The 18,076-nt window shown below is 38.0% G+C and overlaps 1 protein-coding gene across 1 annotated transcript in view; it reads left to right on the plus strand.

The window, feature by feature from the left end:
- Nucleotides 1-18,076, plus strand: part of OXCT1 (3-oxoacid CoA-transferase 1) — an 85,763-nt gene that overhangs the window by 8,454 nt on the left and 59,233 nt on the right. Inside the window, exons 4-7 of the mRNA XM_062627761.1 lie at nt 7,023-7,158; nt 9,857-10,006; nt 11,686-11,792; nt 15,151-15,211. Of these exons, the coding sequence (XP_062483745.1) occupies nt 7,023-7,158; nt 9,857-10,006; nt 11,686-11,792; nt 15,151-15,211 (454 nt within the window). The remainder of the gene's footprint in view (nt 1-7,022; nt 7,159-9,856; nt 10,007-11,685; nt 11,793-15,150; nt 15,212-18,076) is intronic.

The following is an 18,076-nucleotide window of genomic DNA, read 5'->3' on the forward strand; positions in this document are numbered from 1 at the left end:
TCCTGCACATGGCAAGTTGCCAAAAGAACAAAGCAAGATATTTAAGATATTTTCAGTGTTGATTCCTTGAAGCAATTTATTTCTCTTTTTATCATCTTCATTCTTTGTAACATATCTGATCAGACGCTTTATTACAGCTATTAAATTGGTGACACTGTGTGAACTGCAAATCCCTGAAAATCTGACCAGGTCATGTTGCTGATTTTAGTATAGAGGTTAGTTAGCATTTTAGCAGCATGAGTTGTACTAAACTTTGCACTACATGCAACATGATTGAGAAATCAGATGTGCCTTTGACTTTCTGATTGTGATTACAAATGAAAACAGAGTAGGTATAGAACTCAGCTTTGTTAAGGAGCTGTTTCAAGTTGGTTTTAGGGAAGTGACAGTAGAAGTTTAACCTAGCTTTCAGCCAGGAAACTTTTGAAGTATGATGAATTCATGATGAAATGAAAATACTTACCAGGTTAAGTCTGTACAATATAGCTTCACTGAGAAGGAAAAATACGGTAAATTTTTGAAGTTTTTAATAGAGTTGTTTTATTTGTTGAACTGAAAACACAGTTTGTGATTTCATGCCGACTTAACCATGCATTATACAGTAACTGTTCTCTTCAAAAATTACCTGCCTTTGCAGTCTTTTGATGGACTTGGCTTATATGCCTCCATCATTCCCACAGTAGTGGACCATCGTTTTTGGAGGATGGTGGGGGGAGAATACTGCCATTTTGGGGAGAAGCTGGAGCTGAGGTAAAGTTACTGGAGCAGAGAGGACAGAATTCACTTAAGAAGGCTTTAGTAGTGGAGCATTTTGCAGGGCAAACACTGCAGAGAAGGAGCAGAGGGAGTTTAGGGCTTAGTTACTCTAACTTGCACACAGGGCTTTATGATTCCCACAACCTTGGGCTCCCTTATTTTCATTATTCTTTCTCCCCTCAGGAGTGGCAGAAGTCCCAGGCTGCTGAGTTGAGGGAGATTCAGTGCACTGTTTCTTTTGTCCTTTGCCAGGGGCTGAAAAGGGGGTGAGACAATTTCTGTGGTTTCTGTGAGCTGACCCACTGCCCTTTTTTTCCTGTCCTAGCTCTTACTTCTCATGACCAAGACTGCCTTAGTATATGGCAGCACCCATACCTCTCCCTTCCTTCTCTTTTCTTGGTCACCTTCCCTCAGAGAGATTCTACCTCTCCGTTCTGCTTTCCATTAGGACAGGTGGGAAAATTCCCTAGGAAGCAGGAAAGAAAAAAGGTGGCTATAGACAATTTCTGAAGAATCAATGGGCCAAATAAAAATTATGCCTGTGTCTAGTTGACCTTCCTATGAACTGAATCTGTTTTTCTCTTCAGATTAGTTGACTGCCATTCCTCATCTTGCTGTCATTCTTTCCTCCGCTTTCTGGAAATGGGGGACAGAAAAGGAGGCAAAACAGAGTATCATCTGAGCTGGCTTCTTAGTAATCTTCTAGTGTAACGTGGAGGTTATTGTGGGACATAGTCTCACTGTTAAGAGGCAACTAGAAGACTGGGAAAGATTAAGTCATGAAGAACTCATGTGGGTGATTGTCCATGTTTATTTTACTCTTGGTATGCCTGCACTTTTGTGCAGTGTCTTCTAGCAGTCACCATCTACTAGGCATCTACTCATTTTCTGCACAATGTCTAGAAAGAATCACTTTGTGGTGCTTCCAGGATTATACTCTATGATTACTTTTGTGGACCTATGAATGTGCATCAGTAAGAACTTGAATGGTATCCTCATACCTTTTTCATGTTGGTAAAGTTTCATGCTATAGTAAAGCAGACAAGATGAAGACTCTTAATTGGAGAATGCTAGAGGGAGTTTTCCTCTTCCAGTCCTAGTATCTTGTGAGGAAAATGTCTAGCTCTGGATCAGGTCTATCTGTTGTCAAATTTCACACACAGTTCTGCAGCACTGGGACCTGCTGAATGCCTGGAGAGACTGCTCGTGGTTCTCCAGAAGATGACTAGTGTTTTAACCTATAGTCTTCAGGAGTGATGTAGTTATCCTCTCATTCCTCCAATCACCAAATTATGAGAAGAGCAAGGTCAGGAAGGTCATCTTGGTATCTCCTCTCTGAGCAGTGTGTTTTATTTCTTCAAAACATGTATATTTATGTTAATCTTTCCTAACCCATGACTTCTGGTCTTGGTGGGGTCTCCCAGAAATATCCACTACAGCTCCTGGAGATTCTTTGAACAATTAATATAGAGGAAGACTGTTCTTTAAGAGATGTGGAATGAAGCCATTATGCTAATTAATGCTGCTCACTGTGGGTTTCCAGTGTTCCCAGTAAGGGCAGCCAGTCTGTCCTGACCACTCCCATTTTTCTTAGACACGTATATGTGTCTTTACAAATGCAGAGAGAGAGAGGAGAGCATAATTATCTCCTTTTACTCACCCCCACCCCTACCCGTAAGCCATCTTGTGTCTCTTGTCAAAGTAGCATGACATTCAAGTCTTTTTTCTGGAAGTTGTCTCTGACAAATATTTTATTAGAGAAGGCAGATACTAGTTTTTGACGGGAAGGTTTCGTAGGTCTGAAAGGAGCAAACCAATTGGAAGGAATGTGTTGCTAAACAACCAGACCTCCTTAATGTTTCTTGTCCACATCAATAGAATGGGAAAATTAGTTTACCTGTGAGTGCCAGGTTACATCTCTTTTTCTATATGTTTCATGTATTCTCTTGATTCAGGTTTTGTCTTAATACAGAAAGGGGAAACTTCTAGAAATCTTAACATTTTTATGAGCTGAAGAATGCATTCTCTGTCTAGGCACTAATGTGTACTTTCCCTGTTCCAACAGCATACAACTATATCAACTTACACCACTCCTTCTTCCTTCCTATCTTGGGCAACACATTTTTATTGCACTCACCTTTGTTTAAATTTTTAGAACACTTAATCCAGCTTTTAAAATAGATACACGGGATGCATGCAATCCATGCACTCATTAAAGGATCTGGTTTTCTTTTCATGGTTATCCCTAAAATATCTGTCTTGCAGGCAATCCCTTTTCTATCAAATAGTAATATTTTCAGTATAATCATAATTTAAGTTGAAAAGTTCAAAGAAATTTTTGTGCCTAAACCAACAGAACCATGAAAGCAGCAAAATATGGAAGGGGAGAGCAAGTAGCTAATAATTGCCATGAAAAATGCTACATTGAAAGGAATTTTCTTAAACTGGAAATTTTTATTTGTATTCTAGGATAAGCATGTCAAGTGAAGAATAATACTGTGAACAGCATTTTCACTCCGATGTGAAATGTTTGTTTCTTAGGACATTTAAATATAAGAAAAAAACCCATAGAAAGTGTGAAACAGGCTGAAGTGCTCAGAGTGAGTTTTGGGAAGGATGAGCATGGAAAGCAAAACGGTTATTTTAGCTGGAGAACTGAATGAAGACTGCATCCTTAAAAAGATGGGTAGTGCTGTATTTCTTTTAAGAAATTTGCATTTAAAATAAACTATGAGTAACAGCAATTGGATTTTGTAATGCTGCTCTGAAGATGAAATGTGCCTGGGAATTAAAGTAGTTTTTTGTTATCAGGCAGTCAGAGACTCTTGGTGCATGACTTCTTGAAGGTAAATTTCCTCTCCTCATTGTGCTGGGGAAATAAGGTTTTATGACCTGTGTGCTCAGTGACTGCTCCTCGCCTTTGCGGTGAGGAGAAAGGAATGACTTAAGATCTGAAGAACAATTTGGGATGAATGTGACAGAGCCTAACTTCTGTGCAACTTTCATTTCTATACGGGACTTCGTAACAGTACTAAGTTTTGTTTGAGAGAAAATACCTGCCGGTAGCAGATGAAAAAATCAAGTGTATCCATGTGGGATCCTGCAGGATGATAAGCAGAATCCTATTGAGGACAGTGGGCTGCAATAGCTGCTTCTGAGACTGTAGGAGGGTGGATTATAGATCTTAGTAAAATGAGGCAGAAATTTCTTTAACCATTGCAAATCTGCTGAAACTTTGTTGCCGTCCCTTTCTCGTGTGAACGCACACTTAGAATTTTGTAGCATGCAAAAGTCTCTTGTCTGCCTCTTTCTATTCAATAGCTTGCAAATTTTGCAGTGGTAAGAGCAATGTTAACCACCTGAATGGTACACAGAAGTGGCAGACTGGTTTGTAACCAGTTCAAGCTGCCCCTAGTTGTTAGTGCACTATAAAGCACTGCCTGGTTTTTGTTTAACTTCTGTACTTTTGCTGCATAATACTTTAGTAACACAAACCCATTCAACTGCCATCAGGTATTGGCTGGTCTGCTACATTTGCTTGCTACCTTTTATAATGACAGGTCAGGGTTTGGTGGTTTTCTTGTAAGAGAAATTGTCCTGCTATGGGTGGAAGTTTTGGCATTTGTATTTTTTTTTTTTAATTTGTTTTAATCCCTTTCTTTGCTCACAGACTCCTCTTTCTTCTCTATTCCCAGATTTTCTAGTTTGAAACTGCTGGAATCTTTTCCTGTGGGGAGGTAGAAATATAGGTCGTTTCCAGGCAACGCACATTTTAGTCTTGAGGCTTTGGCGCTGTGACATTTTAAATATTGCATCAGAGTTAGATTTTTATTTATTTATTTGTTTTTTTATAGGTCAGAGTCAGAGAATGGAGCAAGCTTTCATAGTAACTCATGTTCTTTTGGATTAAAGAACATAGAATAAATGCAGAGACCCAGGTCAGAGAACTTGTTCCATGTCGTCACATTGCAGTTTCCAAAATGCCTGAATATGCATAGAAGTGGGCTATCTTCTTAAAATAGTCCTGACCTTAAAATAGTCCTTGTTCTGAATGCAGCTGAGAAGTCTTTCTGATTGCACGTCTTTCCGTGCATCTATTGTGAATATTGTGGTAGGAGGTGACCCTGATATTGCTCTGCTCAGCCCTAATCCCTTCATCTGAAGCACTGCAGCATGTGATATGGGACATTGATGCTGACAAGCAATAATTGTTGTTGCAAAACTGGGTTCATCATTGCCACTTTAATATTTGAAAATGACTATTGCATACCAGTAAACTTTTTTAATCTGGCCTTTTGAAAGGATGTCATGAGGTTGCAGCTGAGATGTTTGACATGGATCCTGAAGTGGTGGGATATTAGCGTGCATTAAGTGGGATTTGGTTGTGGTGGCTCGGTGGATTCTTTCTTCTGATCTACACTGTTTCATTGTGTGAAACAAATACATTTCAGCTCACTCAGCAATGTGTCTTGATTTGTTGTCCCCTCTCCCTGCCCCCCTTGAGTAATATAGGTGGGTGGTTTTTCTTTGTGGGTTTTTTTTTTTTTGTTGGTTGTTTTTGTTTGGTTGTTTTTTTTTCATTTGTATGGGGAGCATAGATTTGTGTTGCAGTACTTATACATGTCTCCTTTACAGTCTTTTTTTTCTCCATCACCATAGCTTACATAGCACACGGGATATATTGACTGATAATTTGGGTAAGGTTTAAGGAGGGATAATAGAGGGAAAAAGATCTGACGCACTGCTTTCTCTGTTGCAGTACTTATACATGTCTCCTTTACATTCTTTTTTTCTCCATCACCATAGCTTACATAGCACACAGAGGATATATTGACTGATAATTTGGGTAAGGTATAAGGAGGGATAATAGAGGGAAAAAGATCTGACACACTGCTTTCTCCATCTGGTCATTAGTGGGAAAAGAGCTCATTTCTGATTACATGGAGAAGGAACCATTATTGGAGACGTGGTGATGTAAGAATACCAAAAGGGTGAGATTTGTACAGGAAAGGGATATATTTCATTAAAGCAAGTAACAGAATTACAAAAATACAGACAACCTTTTTGGACCTCTTCTTTGGGGGTGGTGTTTTCAACAGGATGCATATATTTTAAATACATGTTCATGCTAGTTACAGCATGCTGGATACTGGGTTTGGTTTCTCAAAGTATTCCTTTGATATTTTTCAATATTTTTTTACGCTGAAATCTCAAGCTATTGTGCAGATAATGAAGTCGTACTGAGTTGAGACATCTAGTGGTAGGTATATGTCACTTTTTTTTGAGGTGCTTCTGGACCATAACATCTTTCTGTTCTCCACTTGCGTTGCATGACCAACATAAATGTAGTGGAGTTTTGCACACACGTGCCAGCCTGACAACATCCTGCATAATGTGTTGGGAACATGAAAGAAACATGCTTTTGCAATATAATCTGATTATTTCAATTTTTATATTTTAACTTACTGTTTTTTTCTAACAGAGATAAGTTCTTTTATCCTTGGTCACAGGAACTCTTGAAATATGTACACAATAAAGGGTGACAAACATCACAAAATTTCTAAAGACTAATAGAGAGTAATGTCTTCACAATATCAGAATTTAGAAGCACTGGGACAAGAAAAATGTAATGTGTTATCTTTGGCATTCAGTTTAAGCTGATATTATGATAAAGACAAGAAAATCTTGACCTCAGTGTTAATATCTTTTGCTGAAGTAGGCAATTTCAAATTGAATTACTTACTGTAATAAGAAAATTTAACTACAAATATTCTCTTGCCTTATATACAGACTAGCACTATAAATGTGAATGTGCCTTTCTCACCAAGCTGCTAATCAATCACTTGCCTTTTTCCTCAGGAATTTAAACAAGAAATAGCTCTTTGTTCACTCAAAACCAGATTATGCCATGTGTCACTTTTTATTAATTAGTAAGGCTTTGTAAAGGAGCAGGTAAGTAAAATAACACTACTTGTTAAGCTGGTATTTGTAGCTGTTACGTGTGAAATATCTTTAAAAGGGAGTTTTAGATCTATTCAGTGCCTTGGAAGAGGAGAGGTCTGAGCACTGGACGCCTAAATTTTAACTGTATCTTTGATGTTTCTCCTTCTAAAAGATGGAATTTGATTTTTGTCTCCAATTCTTTATGTCTAAAGTGGAAGGAGATACCTTTGTTCTGTCTTTTTAAGTCATTAAAGCTTATCAAGTGCTTTGAATATCCCAAATCTGTTATAAATGCTGAGTATTGTCTGGCATTTTCCACACAGCGTTGACAATTTTGGACTTGGTCTTCTGCTTCAGACTAAGCAGATAAAACGCATGGTGTCATCGTATGTCGGAGAGAATGCTGAATTTGAACGCCAGTATTTATCTGGTGAGCTTGAAGTTGAACTTACACCTCAGGTAAGTAGTGTCTCTAGGAGACTGGTGATTTTTTCTGAAATACTGCTGAGTAGAATAGTGCTGAAATGTTTTTACAAAACAATTTTACAGTCTAAATGTTTCACCTCTGTGAAGATGTATGGTGAAGACAGACAGCACTTGCTGCCTGTGGTAGGTTGACCCTGGCTGATGCCAGGTGCCCACCATAGCTGCTCTATCACTCTCCCTCCTCAGCTGGACAAGAAAAAGAAAGTATAATGAAAGGCTGGTTGAGATAAGGACAGGGAGAGATCACTCACCTGTTATTGTCATGGGCAAAACAGACTTGACTTGGGGAAAGGAGTTTAACAGAAGGTCAGCCTGCTTCACCATGGTCTTCGCCATGGTCTGCAGGGGTGCCTGGAGCAGCTTCTCCCCTGCTTCACTGACCTTGGTGACTGCAGAGCTGTTTCTCACATACATTTGCAATTCTCTGCCTTCTGACTGCAGCTAGTGTTACACAGTTTCCACTCCCACCCCACTCTTCTTACTATGTTACCCCAGAGGCCCTACCACTGCTTCTGGTGGGCTTGGCATTGGATAGCAGTGGGTGCATTTTGGAGCTGGCTGGCTTTGCCTCATTTGGACAGAGGGGAACCTTCTAGCAGCGTTTCACAGAAGCCACCCCTGTAGCCCCCATGCTACCAGAACTTTGCCACACAAGCCCAGTGCACCCTCTTAGGCTCATGGGAGGTGCACTGCAACTAGTCTGTTAAGAAACAGATAGTCTGTTAAAAACTGATAGGTAGTATTATGTGAATTCCTTTTATGGCTAGTTACGTTATATTAACTTCGAGTGTGTGCATATATATATATATATATACACATATACATATATATACATATACTCACACACACATATGAACATTTTATTGTACAGTGTTTGATTTTTTGGTAGTTCTTCCTGGACTGTAGGCTGCTATGGCCTATGTAAGGGCAAAAAAGCAGCTCTTGTGTGCTTTAGGGTATGTTGTGTGTGCAGTGTCTGCCATCTAGTGGGTAGACATCAAACTGGATTTCAGTTCATTGTGAGACGTAACTCTTCTGGACTTGGTCATTAAATCTTGACTAAATCTCCATGTAGAGTTATCAGCCAGTATTTACATCTTTACTTTTTAGTAACATAGTTTTAATTATTTTAGCACTGCCAAGCTACCTATATAGCCTGAGTGCAATGAGATGCTAAAATAATGAGTATCAGTCATGTTCTATTGAGATGTAGCTTTGTAAAATCAGTGCTTTGAATTTAAAGCGTACAGCGTATTAGTGTATGGCAATTCCAAAGGTGATACATAACCTTTGGGCTTTAAGCAGCTATTTTTTTTTAAGTGTTTGGGTAAAGCAACAGTCCTGTGTTTTTTACAGAGAAGAGTCCATCTCTTGGGAGTATCCCTCAGAATCCCAGAGATGGACAGAAAAGCTCATTTTATACCCAGTCATCCAGAAAATAACCAGGCGCTTGTCACTTCCCAAGTTTCAAAAGCCACAAATCTCACAATTTGTTGTTTTGTTTTTTTTTTCCCTACTTGATGTTGAATGCTTTCATCTAGAAGATCTTGAGCTCCTTACGCATGTAATTGGTTTTGTGGACTTCACAGACAAGCTGTGTAGATCCAGAATGAAAATACTGGGTCTACAGTGTGCAATGGTAAACAGGTGAATTAATGACCTGCTAGGATATGTGGGATTTGAAATATTTGTTTCAAGATAAAATAGGCTTTTGGAAAATGCTCTTCGAAGTGGTATGACTTCAGGCAAAATGGGGGACTGCTGTGTCCTTGTTACACTGGAAGGGAGAGGTCCTGGTCAGATCTTGAAATGTGAAGGCTGCTTGGAAACACATTGTGTTTCTTACAAGATAACTGGTGACAATCCAACCTGTATTTTGGAAGCTGCTAAGACTGGTAATTGACCATGACAGTCTTGTCTTGCTTAGAATCCAGAAATGCATATATTTATATACATATGTAAAAAAGGAAGAAAAAAAAAGATACTAATGAAAAGCAGGCAGACATGTCTTTGGCCATAAGTCTGTAATTAAGACTGATGAGAAATTTGGACTGTTAGTATTCATGGTACAGTTGGACATAGAGCAGAGTGTAGATTTGGTGGCCAAATACAGCAGAAATGCTATTCTCTCAGCTTTGTGGTATTCTTAGCATGAGCGACCTAGATCACTGGACTCTCTTTCTTGATCTGCTGTGTTTAGCTGATTCATCTTGGAGTGAGGTATGAAGTTTTTCTTAAGGTTTTGGAGAATGAAACACATTTATGTAGTTTGTATTTATGTAGAAACATACTTTTTGTGGTTTAGGCTGTTACAAAACAAAAACCTTCTAGCTTATTTAGTTGGAAAAGAGAAAAAATCTCTGTACTTACAGTAATGAACTGGAGAACAAGCTGAAGGAAAGGAGGCACAACAAAGTGCTGGGGCTTGAGAACTGACAGCAAGTTGTGTACTCTTGAGCAATTTATGGCCATGTGTGAAGCATTTCTTGCCATATCCAATACCGATCCCATAAAGGAGAGATAAAATAGGAGGAAAAATAGATGTGATGGTCTGCTGAATTCAGAAAGAAAAGCTCCAAATGACAGGATGTAAAAATAAGTTAGTTACCCATTCAGCAAAGTTTGATTTGGTGTTCCCAAGTGACTGATTCTTAAATATGTTTTCCCATAGGGTACGCTTGCTGAACGTATTAGAGCAGGAGGAGCAGGAATCCCAGCATTTTACACTAGTACTGGCTATGGGACGCTGGTACAGGAAGGGGGTGCACCTATCAAATATAACACAGACGGCACCATTGCTATTGCCAGCCAGCCAAGAGAGGTAAGACGTCAATTGTTACTAAGGAAGCCTTTTTTAAAAGCTGAATTTCTTACATATTTCCAAGATAAACAGTAGTTTAAGCACCTCCTGTCCAAGTTTAACCTTGGTATATTGCATTAAGAGGTTTTCTGTTGTATCAGATGCATTAGTTTTGCTTCCACTCTTCTGTCCTCTGTGATGTGTTAGGCAAGTTTTTACATCTTCACGGTGGCTTAGTATCAAAAGTTGGTCCAGGTGAAAGCCTGCCTTGCTGAGTTACCCTTCACTTGACAGTTTTCTGACCAGATTCCCTGTGTATTCAAAGAAAATCGTATACCAGGTCAGCAGAGTGCACAGTATGGATGGAGAACAGCATCCTGCTAGTGGGTCCGGTGCTCCTTAAATACTGTGGAATGGAGTAAGCAGCCCTGTCACTATACATGAAGCTTTAGCAGTAGCAGATATGGGAAGTTTTCCTGTTACATGGGGAAGAGTTCAGTTAGCACAGCCTTTCAGAGGTGCAGTTTAGTTGGAACATTTGAAATTGCAAAGAGAGAAAAAAGTGTGGCTTCCAAGTGGGAAACAAGGGATTCATAAAGAAAATAGGTTCTTGGTGCCATAACTGTTCTTCAAGAAGTGGATGCGACTAATGCTGTAACTTCCAAATAGGATGCAAACTGCATTAAATTCTACCTCAGGAACATGTCTGGGTAAAGGTAATTTCCCCCCTTGTGGTTTTTTGTATTTTATATGTGGTTATTTTCAGTATTTAATTAATAACTTAGGATTGGGTTTTTTCCCCCCCTTTATTTTCTTGCTGAATATGTCATTATGATGTTTTACAATTAGAAGGAACGTTTTGTTTATTAAATAGCTTATAATTTTGATAACATTTTTCTTCTACTTTTAACAATTGTGGAAACGTCTCTCTTACCCTCCTCAGGCTTTTGGGAGGCTAATAATGTGACTGCCATGATTTGATCAAATCCATTTTGAATATAATCGTCATTTTTAAAAGCTCAGATCTCCTCTTACAGGACCGAAAACCTGACTTCTGACTTTTAGCATACTTCCTCTGCCTCTCAGGAATTTTAACCAGGTCTCAAGTGTTTGTGTATTCTCTAACTTTCTGCATTGCTAAGAGAAATGCTATTTCATGTTTCTATATAGGTTTAAAATATTAGCTGTTCATCAGTTACATATTCTCACTTCAGGCACTATATCATTACAAATATTGATCATAAATGCAGAAAAAACCAAATGAAATTCCACCCATCGCATGTTGTGAATTGAGTAATATGTCTCGCTTTGTCCATTTAATTTTACATTTGGGGAGTCTGGTGATGGGCAGTGATTACGAACTTACTCAGTACTTCCGCTTTAGCACTTCAGTTTTTGGTTAGGTGGTAGATGTGTGAGAAAAAGCATGTCTAATTCCAGCAGATGGAGCAGCAGCAATATGGATCTCTTTCTCATACAGTTTCACTAAAGAGCGATACTATGATGAACCTGGGGTTTATAACCTTCCTGTGCTTCTCTATTATTATACAGCTGAGTTGCAGTTTTTTTCAGATAAAACTTTGTGTAGTACCAGAAGAGGTCTAAATATAATAGTTCATAAAATTAATCCCATAAACAAATACTACACGGGAGATCTGTTTGAAAAAAACTACATTTCAGTAGTGTACTTTTCTCTGTAGGTGCGAGAGTTTGATGGCCGTCACTATATTCTGGAGAAGTCAATTACAGGAGATTTTGCTCTTGTGAAGGCATGGAAAGCTGATCGTGCAGGAAACATAATTTTCAGGTATGACTTGTTTACCAGTGGGAAAAGATTCTTTAGATAATGAAAGAGAAGGAGAATCCTGTGTCCTGTGCAATGGCAAAATATTTCACTGATTTTGCTTTTCATATTGCCTTTCCCTACTGTCAAATTATACTTCTTGAAAAATCAAAATATAATTGCTTTCTATAATGACTTTTGAGAATTCAAACATAGCTGTCAAATAGGGCGCTGGTAGTTAAAAATATGGCTTAGCAGACCAAAGTCATTGTGATGACTTTGGAGAAATGTAGTGACATTCTTTTAATTTCAATTTTCATGTTAGTTTTGGTCCTTCTTGTTGTGCCTCTGAAGGCTGACTCAAGAAGTGCAAGTTTATGTACATCAGAAGGGAAGGGACCAGAGTCTGTGTCCTGGCCAGTCAGTGATGGGAAAACTTGATCCTGCCCCTGAAAACTGTATTTAAAATCATATTGATCTCAGTGATACAGGGAGAGGTATTATATGAATTTAAACATCTTTTGCAGTGAAAAGTTTGGGTGTTGTGCTAGTGATAACATAGTTTATTTGATGTTATCGCTAATTGATATTTGACTTTGTTGATTTATTGAGTTACTGCATTTGTGCTCTGGTTTGTCCTGAACTGAAGCAGGAGAGCTTTACTTATGTTTAATGCCTCGTTTTTATTTGTTTGTTTATGGCTATCAGATGAAAAGGCAAGTGTTGTGGTAATCAGTTGCAGTTTACTACAAGATGCTGAATCCCAGAATCCCAGAATGGTTTGGGTTGCAAGGGATGTTAATGGTCATCTAGTTCCAAGTCCCCTGCCATGGGCAGGGACACCTTCTACTAGACCAAGTTGCTCAAAGCCCCATCCAGTCTGGCCTTGAACACTGACAGGCATGGGGCAGTCACAGTTTCTCTGGGTAACCTGTCCAGCACCTCACCACCCTCAGAGTGAACAACTGCTTCCTAATGTCTAATCTGAATCTCTTTAATCTAAAACTCTTGACATCCTGTCTTGCCCTCTGGTTTCTGATCGAAAACTGGTTTCTTGTGTTCATTCATGTGAATGTGATGGCACTAAACTTATTTCCTTAGAGTCTGCGACATGGAATACAAGAAAGTCTTCCCCCTTGGGCTTGTCTTTGATCATGAACCTCTGCTGTCTGTGCTTTTACCCTGTATCTGTCTACTGATACTTATTTCTGAAAAATTCTTTCATTCTTCACAGAAACCAAACTGGCTCCGTTTGTTCACCACCACCCCCCGCCCCTTTATGTTCTGTTGGTCATTTGATACACATACTATTTCTGCCTGGAGTAAAGACCTGAAAATCTTGATTCCTTCTTTCAAGTGTAACTAATCAAAGATGGGAACATCATCATCCAGTGCCTTACTCCATGCTAAGTACTGCTAGCTTAAAAGATTTTGCTCATAATAAGCAGTGACCCATTCTGCTTTTGGATGAGACACATTGCCTGATGGCCTAGAACAGAGAAATATAGGCTCATTTCAGATCCTGCGGGAGACAACAAAAGAGTAGATTGTCATAGACAATAATGTAACAATAATATTTCTGTGACCTGCAGGATGAAAAGGAAAATGTGTTTTTGACATCATGCCACATAGAGTCTATATATTCACTGTCAATGGGATTCATACATACTTTTTTTTATTGTGTGACTTCTGTTTTTGTTTGCTGAGGTATGCCTAGATAGACATAGGCTTTGTTTACTCAAATCTGCCACCACTTTCACAGCAGTGTGGGACTCTTTCTAGAATGTTTCTCATGACATGATGTGTTTTTTAGAAATGAGATGTTCAATTTTGTAAAAGACTGCTGCTTCTAAAACAACTTTACTAACACCAGAAAATTCTAAATTGCATAAACTTTTATAAATTGTCAGAATCAAGCCCATTAAGTTGTCATAATTTGACATTTAAATGTTTTATTGTAACTTTTTCCCCTATGTAAAAAATAATTTCATATCTATTTCTTTTATTGGCAGACTAGTCACTACTACCTTGAAAATTCTTTGGCTCAGTAAAGTAGTCACGTCTGCCTTCCCCATCTGTATCCATTTCCCTGTTCCTTTAATTCAGATTTTGTAATTCCATTTTTCTTCTCATTTTTGACTCTACATAGTTTAGGGTGACAATTTATTAATAGCTAGAAGAATAGAAATTTGTTTGGTTTTTTTTTTAATTGTTCACTTTTAATGTTTCACATCCCTTTGTGTTTACACACTGAGGAGACCCATGGACAAAAGATATTGTCCTTTCTGTAGCCTCCACTGGAGACTTAACAGCTGCTGCATATGGCCAGCAAAACAGGATTTTTCCAGGATATGTGTCTTTGGGTTTAGCTTTGACTCTGTAGGTCTCTGCAGATTTCTCTAGAAATCCTGTTAGAACTGAAAGCCTTAGGAGTTGACCGTTTCAGTTTGCTACCTCCCCCAAAACCACGAGATGGCAGCAGCATCCCAAAGTTTATCATGGCTGTGGCATTAGGCATGGTCATCACGCAGAAGGGTGAAGAAAGGAGGTGTTGGAAAATAAGGGTGTCCAGCGAAAAAGAAAAGTTTGTGTGGAAAAGGAATAGGAGAGTTTGGCTTGTTTTGAACCCTAGTTTCATGCATTTTGATGAAAGATTTCCAAGAATTCTACCTTTTAAAAGAGAAAAATGCTGAGATGAGATCAGTGGAACCCCATTAAAAATATTTTTCTTAAATATTCTGAAAAATACATAGAGGTGTTGACACAGCTAGCTTGTTTTCCTTTGTGTCTTCTAGAATCTCTGTGCAGATCCCTTGTTACAGAAATACTGTTTTGGAGTACTTAGGATGAATGCCAGGGTTTTGCAGTGAGTGCCAAAACTGGCACAGCCTTTTCAATCAGAAGGGTTGGATTAAATTTATTATGGTGAAAAATGCTATCCCAAGTGTTAGTCTGAACTATGAAGGCACATGTGGGATATGGGAGGTTGTTAGGCTTTGTGCTGGCCCCCGTGAAGATTAATTTAATTCTTTGTGCAGTGAAATAATAGGAAGGAGCGTTGTGCAAAGCCCAGCTTGCTGCTGCTGTTGGATCTATTAAATGAAGATATAAGTAACATACCCAATTCCAATTAGAGAAGGTGCTGATTGAAAAAGAGCTGTAATATTTTATAATGTCACAAAATGTGGTTTAATTTCATACGTATCTTACACAATCCATAATAATTTTTCTCCTTTCTGTTTCTTTATTAGTCCTCTAGCTATTTGTCAAAAAGGTTTGTAATATTTATATTACAGAGACACTTGTAGTAGCTTATCTCTGAAAATTCTTTCCTCATACTGTTACAGTCTTTGCTATTTATTCATTTTATATTTTTTTTCAGGAAAACTGCAAGAAACTTCAACCAACCTATGTGCAAAGCTGCCAAGACAACTGTGGTAGAGGTAGGAAATTGACACATAGTAAGCCCTATACACCTGTAGTTAACATACCCCTTCAATTTACATGGTATTCTGAGGACAGAGTTCTCCCTTTCTTGACTTTTTGTTAGATTTCATATCAGGGACAGTGTTATAAATTGTATCCTTGGGTTGCCTACTCCTAACACTTGTTATGTTTTAGTAATTAGTTCGCTATGGTTCCTCAGTTTATTATTATTCATCTGATCCTGGCCAGGACTTCGTATTCACTGTGATCAGCCTTTGAAAGGGAAACAGAGCAACAGCCTTCAAATTTCTAAATAAAATGTGGATGAAAGAAGAAACAATAGTCTTAGGCTGTGCTTGAGAAGATTAACATAATACTTTATGCAAAAATTCCTGAAAATAAGGATAAGTATATAACAACATAAATAGGGCAAATTATGGAGGTATCACAGCTGTGGGCTCGAAAATTTCATAAATTACATAAATTTAAGTCCAGAATAAGATATAGACATTTGGTTATGCCTTGAGAAAGAGGCTGGACTAGATGATCTGTAAGTTTCTTTTTGTTCTTTTTCCTTGTTGTCTAAAACAATAATGTTTAAAACATTGGAGCAGCCTACACTGGAAATATATTAGTGACCGAAGAGTTGCTAAGGCATAGCAATATCTGAAAGATAGAATGCTTTGTTCATTTTTTCATCTCTGTTAGCTTTTTATATGCCTAATGAAAGCTATATAAGGTTTAATAGTAAGATCAAGAAAAACTCTTCAGGACTATTTGTAGAAAATTCTAAATGCAATAGGCTTTTATTTCTTCAGGAGTTCTGTTTTGGTTTTGTTTGGGTGTTGGGTTTTGCTCTGTTTTGGTTTTTTTTTTTTTAAAAAAAACTCACATGGAAAACATTTGCTATATAAACATCTCTGGATAATACATTTGGGAACTTGAGTTATTTCATTGTGTTTAAAAGAACTATGGCAAAAAGTACTATAGAATTTTTCGCAGGATTTACAGTGACAATTGAGCAGCAGTACATGAATTTTCACAGCTGGTTTTCAAGAGAGGTTTAAAATATTTTTCCATTTAAAAATGAAATAATTTTCCATCATTCCCTTTCCTTCTAGACAGTTGCCCTTCAATACTTTTTTCAGTCTGGCATTTAGAGAATTTAAGTAGATCAAAGCCTTCCACCTACATTCATTTCATTCTCTCTGTCTGCTCTTTTATCCACATGTGATAGGGTAGAATTTTCTTGTCAGTGAGCAACAATTATGAGACACCCTTCTTGCTATAATTCCACTTAGCAATCTTAAACAGATCTGCTGTGAACTGTGTCCACCTTGAATCTTGTTGCACTTTCAGTAACACTTAGAAACTGACAGGTGTCTTGCAAGATGGTACATTAATGTTTCTTCACAATTCTATCTTTTATGGACAAATTAATGGATGAAGAGGCATAATCAGAGATTTAGGACAAATATATATTTTGAACCAAATGCAGTGCCTTATTTGCTTAACTTTTAAGTGTCTTTCTTCCAAAGTGGAATTCAGAATGTTGTGTCCGGATTTAAGAGTTCAAACCCAGGGAGTCAGGAGAGATCTCGTTAAGGCACTTTCTCAGTACAGCGCATTGTCAGCTTGCAGCTGCTTAGAGCTAATCACTAGGGAACCCAAGTGACTGAAAAGAGTTTTGCCTAACTCCTTAGTTAATATTGTTCAAGGCTGAAGTATGAAATATTCAATAACAGAGGGAGAAGAAAAAGGTTTCTGTAGGGTAGTGATTCAGATACCCTCTTGGTAGAGGGATTTCTGAATTCTAGCTCCTGTTCCCAGCTCTGTTTCCCTTTATCACCCGCTGACCATTTAGCTTAATTCAAGCAGAGAGTCCTATAAGTAGAGATTTGAAGTCATCCGTGCTACTTTCCATCAAACTAGCTACAGGTCAGGGCTGTCTTCAGAGTCATGCATTGATTAATTGGAAATTGCAGGATTGTAGTTGCTCTGTCTGGCAGTCCCATCCTGATTTTGATGGTGGAGCTTTCCACCTGTTATGCAACCAGACTTATGCTGTCAACATTTGCTTGTCTAGCATGAAGAACAAAGCTGAGATAGGTGGCTAGGAAAAATTAGAAGCATATCCGTCTAATATTTGATTCTGATTTTTGAGTTGCTGAAATTTTTCCTTTAAAATGAATGCTATAAATACTTAGAAAAGGGGAACTGTTTTGGTTTGGGTTTTTTGGTGTATTTTTGTTGTTGTTGTTTTCTCTCATAGCTACTCTGGTAATTTATTTATTTCTCTTTTGTTCCTTATTTGTATACATCAAGTTTTATCTAGTCCTTTAGAAAGAGTACCTTTTTCAGAAACAGAACTTAATTTGTTAAACTCTAAGTTAGGAGAATGCATGCTAGGCTGTTCATTTATGTCACTATTAAGCCAGTAAGTATATTCAATCAGAGTATAATTTGAATTTTGGACGATAGGTTTAATCAGAAATTTATCCTACCTTGATGCAAATAAAACAAGAGGTGGAAAAATCATCCTTCTGTTTGTGCTTATTCCAGTGGTTAATCACTCTCACTGGTATAAATATGTCTTCTTACTGTAATTAGTTTGGTTTTACGTTCCACCTCTTCTGCTAGATTAGAAAAATTTCTGAAGTTGGCATTTCCTTCCCACTGGATGAATTCTCAGTGCTGTTAATATGATGAAAAGATTGAGGTCATATGGATTCTAACTAAAAACATTTTCTTCAGCTCTCCTATCCTTTTTACGTCCATTTCCTTCTTGCTCTGTTTTTTTTTTTCTGAAACGTTACTAATGTGAGTAATTGGAGTGTCTTCAGCATTGTAACACTGCTGCCACTAATGTCACCTGAAAAGTA

The sequence above is a fragment of the Pezoporus occidentalis genome, unplaced genomic scaffold, assembly GCF_034315485.1.
Source record: "Pezoporus occidentalis ecotype Australia unplaced genomic scaffold, CSIRO_AGI_Poc_V1 ctg306, whole genome shotgun sequence".
Taxonomy (NCBI): domain Eukaryota; kingdom Metazoa; phylum Chordata; class Aves; order Psittaciformes; family Psittacidae; genus Pezoporus; species Pezoporus occidentalis.